Genomic DNA, 21,559 nt, shown 5'->3' on the forward strand with positions numbered 1-21,559 from the left:
GAACAATAAGTACAGTGGTGCTCCATATTTTATATTATGATAAAATTATAAATGTCTGGGGATTTTTAAAAACACACGTGTTGCTACCAGTAGATACATAAGTCCTGGAGATCTAAGGCATAGCACAGTGACCACAGCCAACCATACTGTGTGTATTGTAAACTTGAGAGTTGCCAAAAGATTACATATCTTAATTGTTCTCACCACAGAAAGGAAATGATAATGATGTGAGGCAATAGAAGCGTTAGCTAACACCAAGGAGGTCATCATATAGCAATATATATTAATGTATTAAATCCACACGTTATAGGTGCACCTGGCTGGCTTAGTCGGAGGAACATGTGACTCTTGATCTCAGGGTTCGAGCCCCACATTTGGTATAGAAATTACCCAAAAATAAAATAAAAACTTAAAAAAAAAAACCCAAAACAAAGTGGTACTCCTTAAACTTACACAATCAGCATCACGTACCAAAAGGACCCCTAAATGGACAAACAAACAAGGGAAAAAATCTCCATGTGTGAATGGTCTTGTTGTGGGCTTACTGATGGCTCTGCATCTACTCTGTTAAAAATCTCCATTTCAGTTGTTGAGATCTGAAGTGTGAGGGGACATAGTTATTTTTTGCTACAATGTGAGAAATCCAGAGGGCAAATTCTTAGCAGCCCAAGTGTTTATGGGGATGAATGTGGTTCATTGACTTGCTCAGCTGCTGCTCCAGTGACACGCACTGTGTAGCCTTGAATTAAGAACTGAATACCCTGACGGGGTGCTTGGGTGGCTCAGTCGGTTAAGCATCCGACTTCGGCTCAGGTCATGATCTCACAGTCTGTGAGTTCAAGCCCCGCGTCGGGCCCTGTGCTGACAGCTCGGAGCCCGGAGCCTGTTTCGGATTCTGTGTCTCCCTCTCTCTGACTCTCCCCGACTCTCCCCGTTCATGCTCTGTCTCTCTCTGTCTCAAAAATAAATACACATAAAAAAAAAATTTAGAAAAAAGAACTGAATACCCTGAGGAGACAGATGTGTCCTTTCTCCTTGTGTAGATCTAGTAAGTGCAGTGTGGTTCTGCCATGGCTTCTGATCCCCAGATTATCAACTGAAGCACTTCTTTCCTGATGCCACCACGTGCAGAGGTGGCCTCCTGGTCCCTGCATCGTGGCCGGTTTTTCTTCTTCTTCTTCTTTTTTTTAATAATATACTCCTTAATTCATGTAACATACTCTTTATGTATATATACCCCCCACATACACACAAACATACATACATATCACTTAAAAAAAACCTTTTTATATTAAGTTGCCTGCCTAAGATATTATGGGGTCGATTGCCCTAGTTTTAGGACTAAGAAAATATCCTGTTAACAAACAAACAAAACAAAAAAATACCAGCATTACCCTGATACCAAAACCAGACACCACCAAAAAAGAGAACTACAGGCCAATATCTCTGATGAACATAGATGCAAAACTTCTCAACAAAATACTAGCAAACCGAATCCAACAATACACTAAAAAAATCATTCACCACAATCAAGCGGTAATTATTCCTGGGTTGCCAGGGTGGTTCAGTATTCCCAAATCAATCAATGTAATAGATTACATTAATTTAAAAAAAGAACTATATGATCATTTCAATAATGCAGAAAAAGCATTTGACAAAGTACAACATCCATTCATGATAAAAACCCTCAACAAATAAGTTTAGAGGGAATATACCTCAACATAATAAATGCCATATATGAAAAACCCACAGCGAACATCATCCTAAATGGGAAAACACTGAGCTTTTCCTGTACAGTCAAAGAACAAAGTTGCCTGTGATACATTCACAGGGATGTCTATTCTTACCACTTTTATTCAACATAGTACTGGAAGTCCTAGCCGCAGTAGTCAGATAACAAAAAGAAATAAAAGGCATCCAAATCAGCCAGGAAGAAGTCAAACTCACTATTTGCAGAACATGACCCTACATATAGAAAACCCAGAAAACCCGAAAGACTCCACCAAAAAACTGCTAGAAACAATACACAAATTCAGTAGTGTCATGGGATATAAAATCAACATACCAGAATCTGTTGCATTTCTATACACCAATAATGAAGCAGCAGAGACATTAAGGAATCAATCCCATTTATAATTGCACCAAAAATCGTAAGATACCTAAGAGTAAAGCTAACCAAAGAGGTGAAAGGGCTGTACTCTGAAAATGATAAAGCACTGATGAAAGAAATCAAAGGTGACACAAAGAAATGGAAAGACATTCGATGCTCATGGATTGGAAGAACAAATACTGTTAAAATGTCTATACTACCAAAAGCAAGTGGCACATTTAATGGAATCCCTATTGAAATACCAACAGCATTTTTCATAGAGCTAGAACACACCTAAAATTTGTATGTAGCCACAAATGAGTTACCAAAGCAACCTTGAAAAAAAACAAAGCTGGAGGCATCAAAATTCTGAACTTCAGGTTATAGTACAAAGCTGTAGTAATCAAAACCATGTGGAACTGGCATAAAAATAGCACATAGGTCAATAGAACAGAATAGAAAACCCAGAAATGAGCCCACAATTATATGGTCAATTAACTTCAACAAAGCGGGAAAGAATATCCAATGGGAAAAAGGCTGTCTCTTCAACAAATGGTATTGAGAAAACTGGACAGCAACATGCAGAGGAATGAAACTGGACCATTCTCTTTCACTGTACACAAAAATAAGCTCAAAATGGGGTGCCTGGGTGTCTCAGTTGTTTAAGCGTTGACTTTGGCTCCAATCATGATCTCACAGTTCATGGGTTGGAGCCCCGAGTTGAGCTCCAAACTGCTGCTGTGGAGCCTGCTTGGGATTCTCTCTTTCTCCCTCTCTCTCGTGCTTTCTCCATTTGTGCTTTCTCTCTCTCTCTCTCTCAAAATAATAAACAAATAAAAGGAAAAAAAAAAAAAACTCAAAATGGATTAAAGACCTAAATGTGAGACCTGAAACCATAAAACCCTTTAAAGCACGGGCAGTAATTTCTCTGACATTGGCCATAGCAACTTTTTTCTAGATACATCTCCTGCAGCAAGGGAAACAAAAGCTAAAATAAACTATTGGGACTACATCAGAATAAAAAGCTTCTGCACAGTGAAGGAAACAACGAAACTAAAAGGCAACCTACAGAATGGGAGAAGACATATTTGCAAATGACATATCTGATAAAGGGTTAGTATCCAAAATCTATAAAGAACTTATAAAACTCAATACCCCAAAAATAATTCAATTAAAAAATGGGCAGAAGATATAAATAGACATTTTCCCAAAGAAGATATCCAGATGGCCAACAGACCCATGAAAATATGCCTAATATTACCATCAGGGAAATGAAAATCAAAATGGTAATGAGATATCACCTTGTATTTGTCAGAATGATTAAGATCAACAACACAAGAAACAACAGGTATTGGTGAGGATGTGGAGTAAGGGAAAGTTTCTTGTCCTGTTAGTGGGAATGTAAACTGGTGCAGCCACTTTGGAAAACAGTATGGAGGTTTCTCAAAAAGTTAAAAATAGAAGTACCCTACAATCCAGCAATTGCACTACTGGGTATTTAACCCAAATAATACAAAAATACCAATTCAAAGGGATACATGCACCAGTATTATTTACAATAGGCAAATTATGGAAATAGCCCAAGTATCCATCAACCGGTGAATGGATAAAGAAGAGATGGTGTGTGAAAAGATTTTCACTCTTTTCAATAAAAGAGAAGCGAGCAGATGGGGCGCCTGGGTGGCTCAGTAGGTTAAGCGTCCGACTTCGGCTCAGGTCATGATCTCGCGGTCCGTGAGTTCGAGCCCTGCGTTGGGCTCTGAGCTGATGGCTCAGAGCCCGGAGCCTGTTTCAGATTCTGTGTCTCCCTCTCTCTCTGACCCTCCCCTGTTCGTGCTGTGTCTCTCTCTGTCTCAAAAATAAATAAACGTTAAAAAAAAAGAGAAGTGAGCAGAAAGCTGTTTACCATTTACTCATCTATGTTAGATGGATTGGGGGAGATTTGTCTTATTTGTGATTTGTTTCCAAACTTCCTGTAAAGTTTCCTACAAATTTTCTGCTTAAAATGTCTGTAAAAAGGCAAAAAAAAAAGGGGGGGGGGTTTAAATTCATTTATAAAAACAGGATAACAAAATCATAGGTATGAGTATGTGCTGGGATGGTGATTATTATTTCTTAATTCCAAATATTGAGTATTAATCCTACTGCTCTCCTTTCCACCAGGTTGTGTTTGTCATTTTGGCGTTTTTAACAGGTGTACTTTGTTCTTACCCTAATCCAATTGAGGACAAGTGCCCAGGAAACTATACCAACCCATTGAAAGTTCAGACAGTCATAATCCTTGGGAAAGTTATTTTGTGGATTCTGCACTTCCTTCTTGAGCGCTACATCCAGTATCACCACAACAAAGTAAGAAACCGAGGCTATAACATGATCTACCTGTCGACAAGGCATCTTAAAGGACTTGCCCTGATGATCCACTCCACTGGTAAGTCTGGCTCAGCTGGTCTGTGGCTTTCGTCAGTGGCAGAAATGATAGCAGAAAAAAAACGTGAAATTTGACTTTATAATCCAATATATTCTCTCATTTTTGTGAGATGTGTGTGGTGGCCACTAAAATTGGGATCACCTTAATGTCTTGAAGCTTTTTAAATAATATATTACAGCTTTAACTTTTCTTTGACATCTGTGTTTACTATTCTAGGGGAGGGAAAAATTTTTTCCCTCTACCCTTTTAGGTAGATTCTTTTCTTTTCTTTTTTTTTTTTTTTTTTTCCCTGAGCCAGCCAGATGCCCCTGACATTTTAATTTAACTTTAATTCCCATATAGTCAGCAGACAATGTTATAGTAGTTTCAGGTGTACAATATAGTGATTCAACACTTCCTTACATCACCTGGCGCTCATCATGACAAGTGCCCTCCCTAACTCTCATCACCTATTTCCCCCATCTCCCTAACTCTGTTCCCCTCTGGTAACCATCAGTGTGTTCCCTATGGTTAAGAGTCTGTTTCTTGGTTTGCCTCTCTCAAAAGACCTTCTTTTTCAGTTTGAGTCCAGAATAAATGCTTACACATTTTGAAACCAGATTCGAAATTATTTTTTTTCCTAGAAAAACAGCTGTACAGAATTTAATTTTTATTTTTTTCTATGCTCTATTAGTATATTTTCTATTTATTTATTTATTATTTTATTTAAATCCAAATTAGTTAACACATAGTATAATAATGATTTCAGGAGTAGAACCCAGCGATTCATCACTTCCATATAACACCCAGTGCTCCTCCCAACAAGTGCCCTCCTTAATGCCCATCACCCATTTAGCCCATGCCCCCACCCAACACCCCAGCAGGAATCCTCAGTTTGTTCTCTGTATTTAAGAGTCTTTTATGGTTTGTCTCCTTCTCTGTTTTTATATTATTTTTGCTCCTCTTCCCTTATGTTCATCTATTTTGTTTCTTAAAATCCACACGTGAGTGAAATCAAATGATATTTGTCTTTCTCTGACTGACTTATTTCACTTAGCATAATACACTCTAGTTCCACATAGTTGCAAATGGCAAGATTTCATTCTTTTTGATTGCTGAGTAATATTCCAGTGTATGTATATACCACATCTTCTTTATCCATTCATCAGCTGATGGACATTTGGGCTCGTTCCACTCTTTGGCTATAGTTGATAGTGTTGCTGTAAACATTGGGGTGCATGTGCCCCTTCGAAACAGCACTCCTGTATCCTTTGGATAAATTCCTAGTAGTGTAATTGCTGAGTCGTAGAGTAGTTCTATTTTTAACTTTTTGAAGAACCTCCATACTGTTTTCCAGAGTGGCTGCACCAGTTTGCATTGCCACCAGCAGTGCAAAAGGGTTCCTCTTTCTCCACACCCTCACCAACATCTGTTATTGTCTGAATTATTAATTTTAGCCATTCTGACAGGTGTGAGGTGGTATCTCATTGTGTGTGTGTGTGTGTTTGTTTGTTTCCATTGTGGTTTTGATTTGTATTTCCCTGATGATGAGTGATGTTGAGCATTTTTTCATGTGTCGGTTGGCTATCTGGATGTCTTCTTTGGAGAAGTGTCTATTCATGTCTTTTGCCTCTTTCTTCATTGGATTATTTGTTTTTTGGGTGTTGAGTTTGATAAGTTCTTTAAGGATTTTGGATACTAATCCTTTCTCTGATATGTCATTTGCAAATATCTTCTCCCAATTCTGTCATTTGCCTGTTAGTTTTGCTGATTGTTTCCTTTGCTGTGCAGAAGCTTTTTATCTTGATGAGGTCCCAATAGTTCATTTTTGCTTTTGTTTCTTTTGCCTCCAGAGACATGTCAAGTAAGAAATTGCTGCAGCCAAGGTCAGAGAGGTTGTTGCCTGTTTTCTCCTCTAGGATTTTGATGGTTTCCTTTCTTACATTTAGGTCTTTCATCCATTTTGAGTTTATTTTTGAGTATGGTATAAGAAAGTGGTCCAGGTTCATTCTTCTGCATGTCGCTGTCCAGTTTTCCCAACACCACTTGCTGAAGAGACTGTCTTTCTTCCATTGGATATTCTTTCCTACTTTGTCAAAGATTAGTTGGCCATACGTTTGTGTGTCCATTTCTGGGTACTCTATTCCGTTCCATTGACCTGAGTGTGTTTTTGTGCCAGTACCGTACTGTCTTGATGATTACAATTTTGTAATACAGCTTGAAGTCTGGAATTGTGATGCCTCCAGCTTTGGTTTTCTTTTTCAGGATTGCTTTGACTATTCAGAGTCTTTTCTGGTTCCATACAAATTTAGGATTGTTTGTTCTAGCTCTGTGAACAATGCTGGTGTTATTTGGTTAGGGATTGCATTGAGTAAGTAGATTACTTTGGGTAGTATGGACATTTTAACAATATTTGTTCTTCCAATCCATGAGCATGGAATATTTTTCCATTTTTTTGTGTGTGTCTTCTTCAATTTCTTTCATAAGCTTTCTATAGTTTACAGTGTATAGATTTTCCACCTCCCTGGTTAGATTTATTCCTAGGTATTTTATGGTTTCTGGTGCAATTATAAATGGGATCGATTCCTTGATTTCTTTTTCTGCTGCTTCATTATTGGTGTATAGAAATGCAACTGATTTCTGTACATTGGTTTTATATCCTGCAACTTTGCTGAATTCATGTATCAATTCTGGCAGTTTTTTGATGGAGTCTTAGATTTTCCACATAGAGTATTGTGTCATCTGCAAAGAGTGAAAGTTTGACTTCTTCCTTGCTAGTTTGGATACCTTGTATTTCTTTGTGTTGTCTGATTGGTGAGGCTAGGACTTCTAACGCTATGTTGAATAACAGTGGTGAGAGTGGACATCCTTGTCATGTTCCTGACCGTCGGGGGAAAGCTCTCAGTTTTTCCCCATTGAGGATGACATTAGCAGTGGGTCTTTCATATATGGCTTTTCTGATCTTAAGGTATGATCCTTCTACCCCTACTTTCTTGAGGATTTTATTAAGAAAGGATACTGTATTTTATCAAATCCTTTTTTTAATTTAATTTAATTATTTATTTATTTATTTATTTATTTATTTATTTATGTTTTTTGAGAGAGAGAGAGACCTAGTGCAAGCTGGGGAAGGGCAGAGAGAGAGGGAGACACAGAATCTGAAGCAGGCTCCAGGCTCTGAGCTGTCATCAGAGATCCCAACATGAGGCTTGAACCCATGAACCATGAGGTCACAACCTGAGCCAAAGGCAGACGCTTAACTGACTAAGCCACCCAGGTGCCCCTGTCAAGTGCTTTTTCTGTGTCTATTGAGAGGATCCTGTCGTTCTTATCCTTTCTTTTATTAATGTGATGTATTACATTAACTGATTTGTCAATATTGAACCAGCCCTGTGTCCCAGGAATAAATCGCGCTCGATCGTGGTGAATAATTTTTCTAGTGTATTGCTGGAGCCGGTTGGCTAGTATCTTGTTGAGGATTTTTGCATCCCTGTTCATCAGGGAGATTGGTCTGTAGTTCTCCTTTTTAGTGGGGTCTCTGTCTGCTTTTGGAATCAAGGTAATGCTGGCATCATAGAGTTTGGAAGTTTTCGTTACATTTCTATTTTTGGGGATAGCTTCAAAGGGATAGGTGTTAACTCTAAATGTTTGGTAGATTTCCCCTGGAAAGCCATCTGTCCCTGGACTCTTGTTGGTTGGGAGATTGTTAGTACATTTTCTTAAGGGGCAAGCTGCGAGTTCATCCACTCAGTGATGTTCTCAGTGGAAGCCGCAGGGCCATGCTATAACAGAGAAAGAAGCATATTATAGAGATGGCTGATTTGACTCATCATGAAAGGGGTGACATTTTTACTGTTCCCTGGGGTAGAGTTTGGCTTATATGTTGAACTGCTGATATGTAGTACTTGTTTTGGGCCAGAAGATGTCACTGTGACCTTTCCTGCCACCCACAAAGATAAAAGCAAAACCCATTTTTAACTTATATGAATTATGACAAAAATAATGTTCAAGTGACCGGTCTGGAAATAGTATTTTTGAAGCCCACCAAAGGATTGTCTAATCTTTACCTTTCCTCTCACTTTCAAATTCTTGCTAATATGACCCTTAATGTTTCTAAGCAATCGGACCCTTACTTTAATCACAAATGGCAACACTTTTATGTTGCTCATATAAGGAAGGACCCAGAAAATCAAAGAGATTGGGGTGGGTATTTACCTTGTTTCTATTTTCTTTAAGTATTTTTTCCTTATATGAAGAACAAAAAGGTAAATCTATGAGGCTATAGAATTTCCAGCTAATCAGATGAGTGTAACTATTGTTTTTATCGCTGGTGATAATATTGTCAGATAGTGATTAGCTTCATCCTGATACTTTTTCTCTATAAAATTGGAGATATAATATTTATCACACAAACTCTATTGTAGGAGGAAGTGAACAGTGCCTAGTAGGCATTCAAGAAAGGGTAGGTATCCCCAGAATTATCAGAATAATTCTGATTTCGTGTAATCCTTCACAGTTGCAAGCACATTGCCATACAACCCTTCCTCCAAGCAGGTCCCCGTGGCAAACTCCGTCATACACTACGCTACGGCAAGACCTGGGCTCTTTGCTCCAGAATTGTGTTTTTCTTCTGTGTTATATTTTGATGGTCTTCAAAACCAAGTAATAGGTATGCTGAGCCAGGAGTGGGGAGGGGGAATAGCTCATATTTATCAAATACTTGCCATTATGAGTATTTTTCACATATTAACTCATCTATGCCTCACAACAGGACTGTGAGCAAGGTCCGGTCATCCGCATTTTTCAGACGAGGAAGTTGAGGAGCAGAGGTATCAGGTCACTTGTCCACGGTTAGCAACGTGTCCCGGAGTTCCACCCAGATGGTGCGGATAACTGCAACATTCTTAGTCTCGCAGCAGTCTGTGTTGCAGTTTGTCACCAGCATGGGCGACCAGGGTCCTCGTGCCTCTGGATTCTGAAGAAGTGGGCTAATGCAAAGTTCTACGAACTGCATCCTTTCTCAAATGCACACAAGACTCAACGCATATGCCATTGCGAATAATTTTATAAAGCAAAAAATCATTTCTTAGCTTTTAAGTATTATGGGGCATCATTAACTCAGACGGGTTGGGGTTTTTTTCCTCAAGAGAGCAGCAATTTGGGGCTTTTGTCCTTTTGCTCCCTTGACTGCTCAGTGTAAGTGGCCCCGTTGCAAGCCTGCCTCGGGGCGGCTCTGCGCTCTGCTGACTCTGAGTTTCTTTCTCCTCCTCAGGCAACACGGCTCTTCTCCTCGTGCTGTGCGTGCAGCACTCCTTCCCGGAGCCCAGCAGGTTGTATCTTGACCTCATCCTGGCCATCCTGGCCCTGGAACTCATCTGCTCCCTGACGTGTCTGCTTACTTACACAGGTGAGAATTACAACTACACAGTTGGGACAGACCCCTTTAACTGCTTGTTCCATCCCTGATAGTGGGAAGTTTGCTGTTATCTTTGCAGCAGGGTGTTTCTAGTAGCTGAGAGCCTCTTTAGCACCTCTACCTCTCGTTGCTGACCACATCCAGACTTCCTCAATTTCAAACCAACAGGAAGATACCAACGAGTCACGTTTCTAAATATGTGTCATCAACAAATCTTGGTCAACTCAAGTAATGCCTGATCATTAAAAAATACAAAAACAAAAGAACTTTAAAAACCCACAAACATTTGCTTCCTCAAAGGCAACTGAAATGTAATTCTGGCATTAAATTTAAAATAATGAAATGCAGGGGCACCTGGGTGGCTCAGTCGGTTAAGCACCCAGCCCTTGACCTCGGCTCATGGTTCGTGGGTTTGAGCCCCATATTGGGCTCTGCGTTGGCAGTGCAGAGCCTGCTTGAGATTCTCCCTCCCACTCTCTTTGCCTCTCTGCCATTTCTGTGTTCTGTCTCTCTCTCTCAAAATAAATAAATAAACTTAAAAAAAAAAAAGAAAAGAAATACAGGGATACGTGGGTGGCTCAGTTGGTTAAGCATCCAGCTCTTGATCTCAGCTTAAGTCTTGAACTCGAGGTGGTAAGTTCAAGCCTGTGTTTGGCTCCTTGCTGGGTGTGGAGCCTGCTAAAACATAATAATAATAAAATAATAATAATAATAATAATAATAATAACAAAATACAAAGTAAGTAAGTAAATAAATAATGCATACAAAACTGCATTTAGCCTAAACTTCCTTTAGGATAAACTATTTATGAACCCATATTCTAAATTTAGAGCTGTCTGAGGGTTGGTCCATTTGTCTGTCTCTCTCTGTCTCTTTGCCTCTCTCAGAACTCTCAGTGGTAAAATTAAAGTAAGCCTTAGATACGTTAACATGAAAAATAGATGGAAGGATACTTTTAACAGAAAAAAATTCAAGCCCTGGAAAAATCTAGATTTCATTCCTGCTGCAATATTGGCATGCAGTACAATCTGTCCATAACAGTAGCTAATTTTTACCCACAAACATATGGCCAACTAATCTTTGACAAAGCAGGAAAGAATATCCAATGGAATAAAGACAGTCTCTTCAACAAGTGGTGCTGGGAAAACTGGACAGCAACATGCAGAAAAATGAACCTGGACCACTTTCTTACACCATACACAAAAAATAAACTCGAAATAGATGAAGGACCTACAAGTGAGACAGGAAGCCATCAAAATCCTCCAGGAGAAAGCAGGCAAAAACCTCTTTGATCTTGGCCACAGCAACTTCTTACTCAACACGTCTCCAGAGGCAAGGGAAACAAAAGCAAAAATGAACTATTGGGACCTCATCAAAATAAAAAGCTTCTGCACAGTGAGGGAAACAATCAACAAAACTAAAAGGCAACCGACAGAATGGGAGAAGCTATTTGCAACTGACCTATCAGATAAAGGGTTAGTATCCAAAATCTATAAAGAACTTACCAAACTCAACACCCAAAAAATAAATAATCCAGTGAAGAAATGGGCAAAAGACATGAATAGACACTTCTCTAAAGAAGGCATCTAGGGGTGCCTGGGTGGCGCAGTCGGTTAAGCGTCCGACTTCAGCCAGGTCATGATCTCGCGGTCCGTGAGTTCGAGCCCCGCGTCAGGCTCTGGGCTGATGGCTCGGAGCCTGGAGCCTGTTTCCGATTCTGTGTCTCCCTTTCTCTCTGCCCCTTCCCCGTTCATGCTCTGTCTCTCTGTGTCCCAAAAATAAATAAAAACGTTGAAAAAAAAATTTAAAAAAAAAAAAAAAGAAGGCATCCAGATGGCCAATGGACACATGAAAAAATACTCAATATCACTCATCATCAGGGAAATAAATCAAAGCCACAATGAGATACCACCTCACACCTGTCAGAATGGCTCACATTAACATTGGTGCATTGTTACATTGTAACATTGTTTCAATCTCCTTTGCATTATTGGTGGAAATGCAAGATGGTGCAGCCACTCTGGAAAACAGTATGGAGGTTCCTCAAAAAATTAAAAATAGAACTAGCCTATGACCCAGCAACTGCACTACTAGGTACTTATCCCAGGGATACAGATGTGCTGTTTCAAAGGGACACATAAACTCCATGTTTATAGCAACACTATCAACAATAGGCAAAGTATGGAAAGCACCCAAATGTCCATCGATGGATGAATGAATAAAGAAGATGTGATATATATATATGCAATGGAGTATTACTCGGCAATCAAAAAGAGTGAAATCTTGCCATTTGCAACAAGGTGGATAGAATTAAAGGGGATTATGCTAAGCAAAATTAGTCAATCAGAGAAAGACGAATATCATATGACTTCACTCACATGAGGACTTTAAGGCACAGAAGCAAAAATAATATAAAAACAGGGAGGGGGACAAAACATGAGACTCTTAAATATGGAGAACAAACAGAGGGTTACTGGAGGGGTTGTGGGAGGGGAGATGGGTAAGTGGATAAAGGGGGCATTAGGGAATCTACTCCTGAAATCATTGCACTATATGCTAACTAATTTGGATGTAAATTAAAAATATGAAATTTAAAGGTAAAAAAAAAAAGCACCTAATTTTCTGGCACTGCTCAACAGTTATTTTGTGACAGAATATCTTGTCCATTTTGAAAGAGATCATTTCTCTAATTATGAAGGACAAAATCACATAGGTCTCAGTTTATGTTTCATTTTACTGTTTTTTTTTTTTTTTTTGCATACCCTTAGGCCTATAGAAGAGTACTTAGAATGTGAATGGAGTGACTAGTTTGTAAATGTGAAGGATGTCACATTATTGACTGATCTTTGTAAATTTTTCTGTAGTTATCAGCTAACGATGAGACAAATTATGTAGAGGATTACATTTGTCCCTCACTCTAAAAACATAAATTTGTTGGGGGTGTGGGAGAGGGGAAAATGGGTGATGGGCACTGAGGAGGACACTTTTTGGGTTGAGCACTGGATGTTGTATGGAAACCAATTTGACAATAAGTTATATTTTAAATAAGTAAGTAAGTAAGTATCATACCCACTTAACCTCCCAGAAAAGAATGAGACTTTAGTTTTAAAGTAAGGTTTATTTTCCAATATATAAGAAACAGCTTGCTGTGTCAGTAAAGTGATCCATGTGACAAATGAATATTGAATTACTTTATTGATTAAGATCAGGTCCATTCTAAACACATCTGTCAAATGCTGTAAATGAGGTGATAGTTTAGATCTGAATATGGAACTAGCATGTTATGTTCCAGTATCTCTACAACTTTTCTTTACTGCGAGGGTGCAAGACTTCTTGTATTAAAGTGTTTTCTGTAATACCTGTGGAATGGTCTATGACATACAAGGAGGTAACAATCATATTCCAGATACCATTTGAATGTCATCATGTAAATAAGAGGAAATTAATACTGTTAAAATGTAGTCCAAGATTTATTTCTCTATATTGTACCTTTTTAAAACAAAATTTTTTTTTAATATTTATTCATTTTTGAGAGACAGAGACAGAGCATAAACAGGGGAGGGGCAGAGAGAGAGGGAGACACAGAATCCGAAGCAGGCTCTAGGCTCTGAGCTGTCAGCACAGAGCTCAACACAGGGCTCAAACTCACAAACCTGCAAGATCATGACCTGAGCCGAAGTCAGACGCTCAACCTACTGAGCCACCTGGGTGCCCCTATTGTACCATTTTGAAAGAATTTGCTGTAGCATTTTTAATTAATTATAAGCAAAATAGGCAATGTTAAAAACAAAAAGACAAAAACCTGAGAGTGTTTAAGAGGTAAAGGAAACAGATGTTCCAAAAATCCTGACTGGAATTCATTTTCACAGTTGGACACAAATATATCAGTTACATGGAACCTAAGCTTAAAATAATTTTATTTTATTCTTTTCCATTTATTTTAATCCATTGTCCTCCTAATTAAAAAGAATTGCTTTATTCTATACTCTAAGACTTAATGGCATATTTTATCTTCATTCACATTAAATTTTAAATTTTTATCTGAATAAAAATGCCATTAAAATTGTTTAAATCTCAAATAATATGCTTCCTAACGTTAGAAAACCTGATAATTGGTATTTCAGACCTGTAAAGTAAATAGATGGTTTACACAGGGAAGTGTTTATAATGATAATAATTATAAACTTCGGGTTTCTGCAAATATTGAATTGCTTTGGAAGATTCAAGTATGACTGTTTTACCTCCACGTCGTCAATAGTAGGCTTAACTTTTTAAATTATAATGTTCCCTTAAATGTACTGTAAGTTCTGATAGGAGAGATTTAGGGAATAGCTTCTAGAGACAAATGTTGCTTTTGTTCGGTGTCATAGAAAATTTAAGATAGGTTCCCTGACATATGGATTTTTCTTGCTTCTCCATTCTGAAATGATTTTAAACGATAGTGAGTTTTGGGGTGCCTGGGTGGCTCAGTCGGTTAAGTGACTGACTCTTGATTTCGGCTCTGGTCATGATCTCACGGTTTGGGAGTTTGAGCCCCGTGTCGGGCTCCATGCTGACAACCAGGTTCATGGGTGGCCTCCAAACTGCCACATCCACTGGGTCCTCTTCATGTCTTCATCTTTGTGGCAGTGAACAGTGACTGCGCTTTCCTCATGCTCCTCCTGCCTTTGCAGATTCGTTTTCTTTACTTCTTTAATATTGGTAGGTTTTGGTGTTCCCTCGTCTTTTTTCATCCTACATACTCAGAGTTACCATCTGTACACTCACGGGCAGCCCTCAGATGAACAGAGCCACCCAAACCTTTACATCCATCTGCTTAGTGATAATTTCCATCCAAGTGTTCCAGTGTACCAACAAGGCAGAGGTGGAACACCTTTCTCTTCTCCCAAACCTTCCCCATCCCATCCCTCCTCCCCATCTCAGCTAGCAGGATCAGCCTGCACCTTTTAATCAGAAACCTAGACATCCTTTTGGATTCTTCCTTCCACCTTACTCTCCCAGGGATGAATCATCAGTCCTGTTCAGTCTGCCTGCCTCTCAAACTTGTCTCCTTTCCTCTGTCACTGCTACTGCCTTAGGTAGACACTCATCACATCCTGTGTGGACAATTCCCTTCCTCTGTCCTCTTCATTTGTATTCCTTACTCCTGCTAATATAATTGTATTCGTAGGTAAATTCAAATCATTAACAACATCCCTGTTCAGAGTTTCCTTTTTTTTTTTTAAGTTCCTTTTTTTTTTTTTTTCAGAGAGAGAGAGAATGTATAAGCACCAGCAGGGGAGAAGCAGAGAGAGGGAGAGAGAGCTGACAGTGCAGAGCCTGGTTCAGGGCTTGAACTCACAAGTCGTGAGATCATGACTGGAGTTGAAATCCAGCGTCAGATGTTTAAAGGACCAAGCCACCTGGGCGCACCCCTGTTTAGTGTTTTCTAATGGCCTGAGGAAGAAAATCTGCCAATTTGTTGTGGCATAAAAGGCTCTCCATGAGCTGGCCCTACTCATCCCTGCTCTTCAGGGATGATGACGAGATGCTTTCAATAACTTGCATTTACTCTCAGGGCAAAATTTAATGCCTTGGCACGGCAACACCAGTCACTCATATCTTCCCTACCTACGTTTCCACCCCCTCATACACACATACACCTTGTCAAGGTCTTAAGTATTTGTTCAGGCTCTTCCTGCACCTAAAACACCCTTCTTCTCTACTCCTCTAGTCTGTGTGATTAGTTCTTGTGTTTTCTTCAAGTGTGGACGCAAGCCCTACCATCCTCCCTCTCCATGATCCTCCCTCCCATCCCACTGCTGCTGAGTTAAGGGGCAGCTTTCCAGGGCTGTCACAGCTCCTTGTGTAAGCTTTGATTTTTGTTCTTTTCTTTTCTTTTTTTTTTCTTTTCTTTCTTTCTCTTTCATTCGTTCGTTCATATATTTATTTTGTAAGAGAGAAAGAAAGCATGTATGAGCAGGGTAGGGGCAGAAAGAGAAAATCCCAAGCATGCTCTGAGCTGTCAGCACAGAGCCCGACTCAGGGCTTGAACTAACAAACCATGAGATTATGACATGAGCCGAAATCAAAACTCAGACATTTAACCTACTGAACTACCCAGGCGCCCCTTGGTTCTTTCATACTGCCTTGGAATGTAGACTTATCATCTGTATTTTTCTCTGGACTAGTAGCTTTTTTATAGGGTAGTATCAACAGTGAAGGCTTCAAAGTTTTGGTTCCTGGATTAGAAACCTGGCTACTTGTCTACAGCCATACCCTGACGTGCCTGTTCTTGTCTGATCTTGGAAGCTAAGTAGAGTCAGGCCCGGTTAGTACTTGGCTGGGAGACCTGGCTACTTAATTTAACTTCCCTGGACTTCACTTTATTGTGGAAAGTAGGCATAATAAGAACCTCTACTTCAGGGGATGGTTCTGAGAACTGAATGAGGCATTCCATGTAAAATAGTTCACCTGTGTTTTAAATTCACAAAGAAATCATAGCTGTTATATTATCAATAGTAACAATACTGTCTGTATACCCAGTGTTTAGGACAGGCCTGGCACATAGAACTTTCAAAGGTTTGAGTACATCAATAAACAAACCTGTTTATTCATTTTATGAAGCATTTTTACCCATATTAACTTACTTGAAAAGCATAGCCAATGTAATTTGAATAAGTGGAAATACATTTTTTTTCATAATTATCTAACCTGACAATGACTTTATTATTTTAGTGAAAATTTGGAACTTTAATAAAGCCAAGCCACAGCCTGATGTACTTGAAGAAGAAAAAATCTATGCTTACCCCAGCAATATAACCTCGGAGACTGGATTCAGGTAGGCTTTGGGTGGGGTGTAAAAGACTAGAGAGAGAATTATAAAAATTTTTCTCCCCTGGAAATTTAGAAAACATTCTAATGCTTGGAGTTTATTATTATGCATATGTGCCTTTTTTGTTTGTTTGTTTTTGGTAGAAGTTTATTTATTTATTTTGAGAGGAGGGGGGAGGGGCAGAGAGAGAGGGAGGGAGAGAGAATCCCAAGCAGGCTCTGCACTGTCAGCATGGAGCCCAATAGCAGACTGGAACTCATGAAGCGTGAGATCATGACCTGAGCTGAAACCAAGAGCTGGATGCTTAACCAACTGAGCCACACAGGCACCCCCATGCGTATGTGCCTTTAGAATTAAGTTCCATTTGCTTAATTCCATTCAACTGTAATGAAACCAAGTCTAATGAAAGAATCTTATTTTGGGATATTGCCTTGGCTTAAAATATCTTAAGAAAGAGTCACAAATACAATATGCTGTACTGAAAACTATTAGCGACCCATTTGGAAAGAGACCAATGAGTATTGGTGAATTTGTACAACCCATTAATATCCTGATTGTTTGCAGAACTATTTCAAGCCTAGAAGACATCGTTGAAAAGCAAGGAGACATAATAGCGTACCTGAAGCGACACAATGCCCTGTTGAGTAAACGGTTGTTGACTTTCACTTCCTCCGAGCTAGACTCTCCACCTAGTAGAATGTGAGAGACTCAAGGCCAAGACAGCAGGTCCAGAGGACTCCAGAGTAACGTAAGACTGACTGACAAGCTGTCCTGGGGAATTGCAGCTTTTGCCAGATAACATTTGACAATTTTTGTTGGAAACCTGAATTTCATTTTCACCTGTGTGGCTGTTCAATATGTGGGACCTGTGGGTCACTTGAAAGGTACTTCATAGGTAACTCAAGGAGGTCTGTTTTTGCACATTTTATAGTTGTTTAACTGTCTGGTTTACCATAGGATCAAAAGTATAATTTAAACACCTCCTCGCTCAATGCTTGTACCACATAACATTAGAACCCTGTAATAATTTGGTTATTTATATAGAGGAAGTCTGACTCGATAATCTATTTTAAACAGGGTTTTGATCAAATAAGTTCTTTCCATTCTTAAACTGATGAGAGAAGTCATTGTTTCTGGTGATTTATGTTTTTTCCCCCTTCAGAGCTTTGTCATGTACTTGACATGCTCATGTGGTTTGGGATTACAGCATGACCTGTGCTGCAGCTTTTATGAAGCATTTCCTCACTGTAGGACCAAGATCTCACTAGGTGATTTCCTATGCAAACTCCTACAGTTTTCCATTCTCCAGAAATAAGATACTGAGTTTACATGGACCAGTGTTAGACTGACCAGTGTTGCTTGTTACATCGGCAGTACTTTTCATTAGCAACGACTGAAATACTTAAGAGAAAACTTGAGAACTTTCCCTTTATTTTTTTAAATTTTATTTATTTATTGAGAGAGGTGGGGGACATGCACAGGACAGGCAGAGAGAGAGAGAGAGAGAGAGAGAGAGAGAGAGAGAGAGAATCCTAAGTAGGCTCCACACTGTCAGCACAGAGCCCAACATGGGGCTCAAACTCATGAACTGAGATTATGACGTGAGCCAAAATTAGAGGAGTCAGACACTCAACTGACTGAGCCACTCAGATGCCCTCCTACCTTTATTTTTACCCTTCTTCAAGAAGTTGCCATAGATTTCAGTATTGACTGTGCCTTGACTAAATCAAGAAAGATATGTTCTGTGACTTTAATTTGGTCTAAAAAGGGAAAGAGGACCTTTTTTAGTCTTGGATTATACTTTTTTTTTTTTAGGTTTTATTTATTTAATTAATCTCTGTACCCAGTGTGGGGCTTGAACTCACGACCCCGAGATCAAAAGGCTCACAATCTTCCGACTGAGCCAGCAAGGTGCCCCTTGGATTATGCTTTTAAATTATAGGAATAAAATGTCATATAAACTTATATAGATATTAAACATATCTCATTCTCCAGGGAAAATGAAGCACTTTATGAGTAAAGGGCATTATTTCCCCAGTTTTCCTAGTTTGCCCTTTTAATTTATCCATTTGCTATTAGCACCTTTATATACTGCCCTAGAAAGCTTAATATGAGGAGAGGGGATGTTTGTGATTATGTATGTTGGTCACTAGCTGAATAATATTTCATTTGAAAACCCTTAAATATTAAATATTTCATTTGAAAACCCATCCAGGTACTTATGGAGGCCAAACACCAAGCTTCCCTTAGATATAGCAGTTACTGGACCATTCTAAAAGTTTTTTTTTTTTTTACCAAGGTAAAGGTGATGGTATATCCCCTGTAGGCAATACCCTTGAATCCCCAAATGACAACATCTACAAACTATAGCCGAAATTATATTTTTAAGATTTAGATTGTATCCAAGTTTCCCGACTTCTCTCTTCCTCCTCCCCCTCCCCCTTCTCCTCCTCCTTCTTCTTTTTCTTTCCTTCCTTTTTAATAAGTCTATCTCAAAGTCATTGCCTTCTCTGGAAATCTGTCTCTGTGTTCTGGCAGAAGCCATAAACTGCCTCTGTTGGTTTGCAGCCTCCTTGGGAGCTTCCTGGGTATAATCTGAAACTGGCCCTGCATAGAGGACAGAGAGCAACCAGAGAGAGAGGCAGAGCACTCCAGATTGGCAAGTAGGAGGTTTAATGAACAAGGGAACTTGTGTACAAGGCTTGTCTTGAGAGGCAGGCTGTCAGGTAAACAGATCTCTGCATCCACCCACCAGAATCTTAAGTTTATAAAGAGGCCTTAATTGGCCTCATATACCATCCGGAGGTCTCAACAGCACGTTATTCTCCCAAAGCTGTGTCCTCGGAACAGCTCCCACTGTGAGACGGTGGGCAGAACGTCTATTCCAAGGACAGGGGAGGGGTGAGCAGCCTCCGACTGTCCAAGTTTAGCTAATGGGTCAGTTGGCAGTCATGTCCAACAGCCTTCAGCTATTTTCCTTTTCAAAAGGAAAACACCAGTGATAGACGATTCTTATTTAAATTCATTTGGATCTATAGTCAGTTTCTAAGGGTGTATAGGATGAACTTTGGTTTACAGACAAAGATACAGTTAAAAAGTTAGGATGCTCAGATTCTGATGTGATGTCTGTATAACCGCAAAGACTTCTCTAAACTCAATCATGAAAGTACCAAACAATGAGCAAAAATGAGATGAAGTATCAACTAGGAAAACAGGATAATGAACAAAGCACTTTAAATGTTAAGCATTCTATTCACCAGGCAGGTGGTGTGGTGGTACAGCAGACACAAAACTTAAGGAGACCCTGGTTTGTAAGGAGGAAGAGGACTAGGATTTCTAGGCTCTGTGCTAAGTGAAATAATGGCTATAAGCCCGAGGAACTATTGGAACTTCAGGCCAGGGCACCCTGGCAGGGAAGGGGCTGTGGGAATTCCAGGCAAATGAATGAGTAAAGGAGCAGGGCAAACAGCTGCAGAGATCGCAAGCACTGTGCAGTTGAGTGTGAAGCACGACATGGGAGGAGAGGTGGACAGCATCAGATCTGGGAGAGTACCTTCTTGTTCTCTGTGCTGAGCAGCCCGCCCTGGAATGGGGTCCGCTGAAGAGTCTCAAGCAAGGAAGTGACAGAGTCAGTTTTATTTTCAGGAGCATCAGATTGTAGTACAAGGTGGAGAAAAAGTAGATGGCAGAAAGATTTGGCCCTGAACTAGGGCAAGTATAGTAGCATTCTATTGAAAGTACATATGTATATATGTGTAACATAGATGTCTGTAATTTGGGGATTTTATTTCAGAGGACAATAGCATCATGACTTATATGTTAAAAGCTCATTTTTTAAAAGAGCACTATCGAAAACTATAAGGAAAAAAACTATCTGAAATCCCACTGCTAAGGAATTGTACCAGTTTATACTGCTTGTTGTCCCATACTTTCACCACCTGTAGGTATTTTCCGTCTATATTTAATTCTAGCCCTTCCAGTGGGTTAAAATATATATATATATGTATATACGTATATACATATATATATATATATATGTCATTGTTTCATATTGCATTTCCTCGAATGCTAATGAAGTTGAGTGTTTTCCCCCATATTCTTTGACCTTTTATCAATCTTTCGTGACCTGTATATATCATCAGGTCTTTTGCTTATTATTCTCCTGGAATACTCTTTTTCTTAACAAACATAATCTCACTTTATATATAAGGGTAGTCCTCAGTTTCTATCTGTTGGAAATATTTCATTGTTCTGTGTTCTTCTGCTATGATCTCTTCAAACACTGCAGCCTAGATTTTATCTGCTGCAGCCTTGGTGAAAAAGTTCACACAAATGCATCCCTAAAAGCCACATCAGATGTTTCCTTGTGTGAGAGCCAGCAGTGTCTTGAGTGAATTTTAATATACCCAGCTTCTGAAGGTCCTTTTCCTTCTTCCAGGGATTCAGACCCAAGTCTTACATGAATCAAGCTAATTCTCCTTTTTCCTTTAAGGCAGCATTCTCCAACCTTGCCACTATTTTTTTTTTTTTTAACATTTATTTATTTTTGAGAGACAGAGTGAGACGGGGCACGAGTAGGGGAGGGGCAGAGAGGGTCGGGGCAGGGGGAGCGGGGGGGGGGGGGGGGGCGGGTGGGGGGGGGCGGACACAGAATCCAAAGCTAGCTCCAGGCTCTGAGCTGTCAGCACGGAGCCCATCACAGGGCTCGAACTCACGAACTGCAAGATTATGATCTGAGCCGAAGTGGGACGCTTAACAGACTGAGCCACCCAGGCACGCCCAACCTTGTCACTATTGACATTTCAAGTTGGATTGCCTTTGTTTGAGAGGCTA

At 39.6% G+C, this 21,559-nt stretch overlaps 1 protein-coding gene across 3 annotated transcripts in view; it reads left to right on the forward strand.

The window, feature by feature from the left end:
- TMEM192 (transmembrane protein 192) overlaps positions 1 to 21,311 on the forward strand; it is a 30,876-nt gene extending 9,565 nt beyond the window's left edge. For 2 of the 3 annotated variants that reach the window (XM_053216746.1, XM_027068469.2), the window contains 4 exons: positions 4,253 to 4,517; positions 9,769 to 9,903; positions 16,630 to 16,732; positions 17,291 to 17,765. In XM_053216746.1, coding sequence (XP_053072721.1) covers positions 4,253 to 4,517; positions 9,769 to 9,903; positions 16,630 to 16,732; positions 17,291 to 17,429 — 642 coding nt within the window. In that variant the 3' untranslated portion in view covers positions 17,430 to 17,765. Of the gene's footprint in view, positions 1 to 4,252; positions 4,518 to 9,768; positions 9,904 to 16,629; positions 16,733 to 17,290; positions 17,766 to 19,294 lie in introns of those variants that run through there. The other variant, XM_027068473.2, reaches the window with a different exon arrangement.
- The last annotated feature ends 248 nt before the right edge of the window (positions 21,312 to 21,559 follow it).

Source organism: Acinonyx jubatus, chromosome B1, assembly GCF_027475565.1.
Source record: "Acinonyx jubatus isolate Ajub_Pintada_27869175 chromosome B1, VMU_Ajub_asm_v1.0, whole genome shotgun sequence".
In the NCBI taxonomy this organism is placed as follows: domain Eukaryota; kingdom Metazoa; phylum Chordata; class Mammalia; order Carnivora; family Felidae; genus Acinonyx; species Acinonyx jubatus.